Source organism: Phalaenopsis equestris, unplaced genomic scaffold (assembly GCF_001263595.1).
Source record: "Phalaenopsis equestris unplaced genomic scaffold, ASM126359v1 Scaffold001230, whole genome shotgun sequence".
NCBI lineage: Eukaryota > Viridiplantae > Streptophyta > Magnoliopsida > Asparagales > Orchidaceae > Phalaenopsis > Phalaenopsis equestris.
In genome coordinates this window covers 205,249-211,647 of record NW_018165669.1, presented here as the reverse complement: position 1 = coordinate 211,647, position 6,399 = coordinate 205,249, and the positions used below count along the sequence as shown (strand labels likewise).

The 6,399-nt window shown below is 35.4% G+C and overlaps 2 protein-coding genes across 3 annotated transcripts in view; one reads left to right on the top strand and one right to left on the bottom strand.

The window, feature by feature from the left end:
* The first annotated feature begins 2,338 nt into the window (after positions 1–2,338).
* On the top strand, positions 2,339–3,117 carry LOC110033589. Its single transcript, XM_020737624.1, has 2 exons — positions 2,339–2,740; positions 2,848–3,117. Exons 1-2 carry the CDS (start codon positions 2,638–2,640, stop codon positions 3,096–3,098), a joined length of 354 nt encoding a protein of 117 aa, XP_020593283.1. The 5' UTR covers positions 2,339–2,637; the 3' UTR covers positions 3,099–3,117.
* A 182-nt stretch (positions 3,118–3,299) lies between these two features.
* Positions 3,300–6,399, bottom strand: part of LOC110033595 (receptor-like serine/threonine-protein kinase ALE2) — a 46,864-nt gene continuing 43,764 nt past the window's right edge. For both annotated transcript variants that reach the window (XM_020737631.1, XM_020737632.1), the window contains exons 8-9: positions 5,033–5,273; positions 3,300–4,346 (exon numbers count right to left, since the gene is read on the bottom strand). In XM_020737631.1, the coding sequence (XP_020593290.1) occupies positions 3,662–4,346; positions 5,033–5,273 (926 nt within the window). In that variant the 3' untranslated portion in view covers positions 3,300–3,661. The remainder of the gene's footprint in view (positions 4,347–5,032; positions 5,274–6,399) is intronic.

Sequence of the window (6,399 nt, the reverse complement as noted above, 5' to 3'; positions counted from 1 at the left end):
AAATATTGAGTGATGGGTGAAGGGAACATCAAGTCATGAGTAATAGCAGGCATATCAATGTTGGTCAACAATTAACCATGAGCAATGATGAATAATCCTTTGTAATTATGTAAAAATCATAAATTTCTCTTAGTTAAAAACTCTAATTTGAAGTAATAGAAATATTATTTTTATAAGATTTAGGAAGGGTTTTATGATCATTTTTACTTGAATCTTGAACTAATCATACTACTCAAATAGGCAAATTTAGGAATGTTGTGTAGTCATTGCTACTTAAATTTTGGGCACTTTGTCAAACTATTCAATTAAGCACTTTTTAATTTTCTTCATATTTTAAGTATATTTGATTACTTTTAACAACTAAAAATTGCCTGATCTTGAACTCATCGGATTTAATTTATCAAAAAGAGCTATTAATCATAAACACACAATGTTATGACATTTGACTTCTTGGTGATCTAAAAATATTTCAGGGGACATTTACATCCATAGCACACATATCATATGTATTTACATATCTCACATACTTTCATATTTACACACAGCAATCAAATCTTTAAAATCACATAAAAAATATCACTATTACTAATTTTAAAACTAAAAATACACATTTTCATGCATAAATTTAAAGCACCATAGTGCTATTCATGTAAATATAAAAGTTTTAATGTGAAATAATTAAATACAAAAGAGTTTTGTGCTTCTATGTAAATCTCTCTATTTATTATTATGTTTTGAGTGAATGACTTAGAGAATGTTTGGGACAGCTGCAGCTTATTGAATAATTTGCTGATAAGCTGATTAAAAATAATATGTTGATAAGCTAGGTGTTGTGGTTATTATAATGTGGTTATTATAATTTTTTATTTTTGGAAAAGCCAAACTGCTGCCAAAAAGCTGTCACCGCATCTAGATAGGTGCAGCGTGAAAACACATAAGCTACAAAAACACAGTTTACCCAAACAGGCCATGTCTGTTTTCAAAACGCCACCGAACCAAATAAGTTGCCCCAAACGGCCTTTTAGACACTTGAAATTGTTGGTTTGGTTGCATCAAGATTGAAAAATGGAGCCCTTTGACGTTTTTTGTTCAAGATTGACTACTCTTAACAGCTTCAGCCTGCCCTAATTCTTCCAAATAACTCTTTTTTTTTTTCAGCCAGAAACTCTGCATCGTGATTAATTAAAACCACTCCTTAATGTTTTATTAACAACCAGATCTTGACACTATTTAATCACTAATCGAAATTAGCTTGAAATAATTTAAACTTTTATCAAGCGTAATCAAATCTGATTAATTCGTTCTGACCTCAATTCTTATCAAATATGGCATGTTTACTTCCATCCAAGCTCACTCTGAACTATAAACTGACCCAAAGAGTCGTCCCTATGAAAAACTTTAGCTACGAATACTCTCTTCAAAATTTTAATTAAGAGTATGTCAAAATCATTAAATTTATTTTATGATGAATGTAATATATATTTAAATTAATTTTGTATTTAATTATACCATCTAAAAATAAATCTAATAAATTAAATGTCTACATATCTTCTCTAATCATAATTTTTTGACAATATCTTGGCCCGAAAACTTCTTTTCATCTAAAAATCAATCTAATTTATAAACAATGCTTTCAAGCCAATTTCAAGGAAAAATTTTCTGTTCAGACTACGAACGTAGCTCTACATGCATACTCTCAGTAATATACCATTATTTGTGCTATAACGGGCCACCTAAAAAATATTAGTGGAACCGCGGACTCCGCAAAAATCCCGAAACAATCTCGGAATAACCCCAAAATAACATCTGCGGTTTCACTTCAATAACCCTGAAATAACACCGCAAATTATATTTCGAGGTTATTTCTGAGTTATTTCGGAGTTATTAAAGAGAAACTTATATATTTCACTTCAAAACCTCCTGCGGTGTTATTTTGGGATTATTGAAGTAAAACCGTAGAGGTTATTTTGGAATTATTTCTGTGTTATTTCAGGGTTAGTAAAGCAAAATATATGGGTTTCTCTTCAATAACCTCAAAATAACTTTCATGGTTCCACTTCAATAATCCCGAAATAATCTTCACGATGTAGCACACATGACGACATATTATTGGAGTCTGCAGATAGAGTTATGTCCATAGTCCAGCTAGAAAATTTTTCCCAATTTCAAAGCCTCTCAGTGTCTCTCTCATGCTTTCAAATGGCACCCTTGCTTAGAAGTCACGAATTTATGACGTGCATGGCGATTAGCATCTGCTAGAATAGGAGCGCTCCCTATCACGCTCTAATTTATATCACCCCACCTCCATACTCTTCCGTCCACGTCCTTATTTCTCAACTGCAACCGGCAGAGCTGACTAGCAGCAAAACTGATCCAGATGGGCATTGTAACCAGCAGATGCTACACCAAGCACTTGATAGATCTCAGCGAGCTAAGGGCCAGAATCTCTCTTCTGGAATCCGAGAACCAGCACAGGGAAGCGGGGTTCTCATCTGAAATGAGGAAGCAGAGGGAGGTGGTGGCCGAGTTGGAAGAAAGGTGAAGGAAGAGACGGACAAGGTGACGAGGTCGAAGGCGGAAGCCATTGGTGGTTGTGGATGCCATGGCTGGCATCTCCATAAGGATTATTTTGAATATATGCAGGAAGAGCAGAGGAGGGAGGAGGCAACGGTGAAGTGGAAGCAGCTCTACCTTGCTATAAAGATTGAGCTTGATGATCTCATTCGGAGGACAAGAGAAGGTCATTTTACTAGACAATTTTTTTTGTGTGGGATGTCCTCACTTTCTCTCTATTATAATCCTCTCAAGGTATATTAATTAGTTCTTGCCTAATATGCTTTTCTTCAGGAGATAGGTACTGCTGCCGAGCTAAAGGACTTACAGCGCAGGGACTACTGAGAGAGTTGAAGGCTAAAAATGAGGCTTTAGAAGCTTTCGGAACAAAGTTTGCGGCCATGAAAAAGGAAGGAGCAAGAAGAGAGAGGGAGATTGACATACTGAGGCAGAGTCTTAGGATTCTAACCAGCTCCATGGGAACTAGAGGGAGGAGAAGCATGAAAAACGCAAATTCATATATAACTGTAGAAGCGTATTTGTAAAATTGATGAATAGTGCAAATATCACCCATTTCCATGCCTTAACAGGGAATCAACTTTGTTGAACACATGTATATCAGACCATATGTTATAAATTTAGGTAATAAAAGGTGATGGAATGAAAATGTGTTAGATTTGTTTCCTGGATCAAACTGATCTGGACAGAAATTCCTTCATAGATTTTTATTCATCATTAATGCCTTCAAAATTTACATGCAAGAAAAAATAATGTCATCAGTTAAATTACACAAACTATTGCGGCACACAATTCTAAAGAAATATAAAAAGGAACAAAGATAACAAGAAAGGGCAAGTAGAACAATTATACCTCTATATTAGGATTGAACAGGATGAAAAGGTCTACAACATCACACAAATGATTGATCTGATGCACAAGAAATGAATCATGATCTCCAAAATTACATGCCTGCGTCAGCTCCATCTGCCAATCAGATTAGGGCGCAAGAAACAAATAGTCATGCCAAACTAACTTGGCCCCAAGGCACAGCTATACATCTGAAAAATATGAAAGCTGCACGTCCCTCTGTTAAACACCGGAAAGCTATTTACCCATTCAAATGCAAGTGTTTCTTAGTAATCCCATGCTCACTCCTTGTGTTTCTCAGTCTATGAAGTCCAAACTTCTTCCTCTTCGTTCTCAAAGGTCCAGATCTGTTATAACTAGATAAGGATTCAAACTTGTCAGCCAAGGAGGAAGTGGAGTGAGGCCTGCGCATCTCTTGAATACGGTCTGAACTATACTCCATGTTTACCAGAGAATATGAATTTCCATAGTTTATGCAAGGAGAGCCTCCACTCCACCAGCTGTACTCAAGCCCAAAATCACCTTTGAAGTCACAGTCCTGACAGGAGGATGATCCTCTCTGGCTATAAGAGTCTTCATTTGTTTCATCCATATCATTGTATATTAGTTTCAATGCCTGCACTACTTCTCCCATGAAAGGCCTCTGAGATGCTTCTGTGTGAATGCACATGGAGGCTACAGCTGCAACTCGAGCAAAGTCATCAAACTCACAGATTCCCTGTAAGGATGGATCTATAAGCTTTTCTAAACCTTCCTTGGTTGTCAGCAAAGGGCGAGCACAGGTCACTAGATTCTCTGGTTCATCGGCGTTAGTCATGTACACAGGTTTGCGGCCTGTTATAAGTTCCAGCAGAACAACACCATAACTGTAGACATCACTCTTGACTAGAAGATGCCCTGTCATTGCATACTCAGGCGCCACATACCTGAATAAGATTATTAAGATAATTCAGAAAGTCAACGTGATAATTTTGAGGAAAGATAATAATTATTGCAGATTATATGCAGAAGGCTAGAAAAAGCATGGTGGTGGAAACTATGAGAAAAGGATCCAAGCTTTAGAATAAATAAGATTTAGTATACTCCATTGTTTGAAGAAGCGGATAGAAAATGCTTACAACATAATTGAAATCATGGTGATGGATAACCAAGAAGAAAACCAGCAGAAGCTACATAGCAATGGAAATTTAAAAACAATATCATATCAAATATTTTGAATGATTGAATTGCAATATAAGGGGGTGCTTAAAAGAAAGGTAGTAGAAATGAGATCAAATTGCATGAAGTTTAAAATTCTACTTCAGGCATCCAAACATGTTTGCAAGTATGGAACTTCAGAAACCATATTAACTTCCAGTTGCAACATCATTAAAAATAGGTGCTTTTCCTAAGATCAATTACAGTTTTAACTAGATTTATTTGTTACTTACGAATAGTATTACATCTTTCAGATATTCATGATAGAATATTGATGAATGGTTCTAGTTTAGGCTTGCACAATTACCTGAAAGTTCCCATGAAACGGGATAGGGCATTGTAGCTTTTATTTCTTCGTGAGTCTTTACTCCTTATTCTTCTTCTTCTTCCCCCCTGCTTAGGCTTGCACAATTACCCGAAAGTTCCCATGACTCGGGTGGAAATATGATGGCTTGCATCAGATGCTTCCTTTGCCAGCCCAAAATCTGACACCTTAGGTGTAAAATCCTCTTCCAGCAGTACATTGCTGGCCTTGAAATCACGATGAATAACACGAGGATTCGAATCCTCATGCAGATATGCAAGGCCTCTGGCAGCACCAAGGGCTATCTTCATTCTTGCATCCCAGTTCAATTTCTGCTTGTCCCTATCAGCACCTGAATCATCATCATGGAACTTAAGTCAAGATTTGCATCGATTTAGCCATATAATGAAGCAACAGAGGTGGCAAGAGTGTAAGCCAATGTGCGTAGGTTGCTGACTAGTTGATCTAGCTGAGAGGGCATAATTGATTGTAAATTAATAATGAAACCAATTAAAACATTATAAACGTGAAGAAACGAATCATGAAATGTATAAAGTCACCAAAATTTGAAATTCAAGTAATATGGAATAAGAAATGCAAGTTGAAGTAAGAAGCCTTTTCTACGGTTGATATTAGCATGAATCCGAAAATTCAAGTTTGCTAAATAATGAAATAAGCGAAATGTTGGGAGGTAAATAACATTTTAAAATAACAAAAAAAATGATTTGAAGAAAAAAAAACACAAACGGTCTAAAATAACTAATGAAATTTTTAGAAAATTATAAATCTAGAAATCATCAAACAGTACACTTTGAAGGACGATTGTGAGCATGATGAGCGTTTAGTAACACCAGGAAGGATATCTTATGATGCATGTCATTTGGGGCTTATTCTTTAACTAAGATTTACCCAGCACTTCTAGTGTGAACATCCTACAAGACAACATGCATTTTGGACATAAAATGAAGTAAATAATATGCCAGTCTACTCTCAAAATATCAACTCATTAAAAAGAAAAATTATTTTAGATGCTCTTACTCTAATTATTCCTTTATCATTTTCTCTCATTGTATATAATTAATTAAAAATTAATCCCAATAGATTATAGCTAGATTAATTCTTGGCATTCCATCTCATTTGTCCATGTCCTCATAAATGCCACCTCACCAGTTTGTGTTCACGAATTTATTGTAATTAATTGTATAGCTAAATTTTAGGTTTTGATTATGAACACTTCCCAACATGCAATGCTCCTGTCATTGTATAAATCTGGGCAAAAAGAAAAATAAAACTCCAGCAATTCCGTACCCCATTTTATTTGTTAACATATATAAATAATTGGAGATTAATCTCCACAAATTATACCTATAATGGCTCCTTGCATGCCATCTTTATTTATATTTGTCACGACCCGGCCTAGAGCTTAAAATTAACCAAGATGGAAATAGACGGTCGGATGGTAAAAATTAAATTTTTCT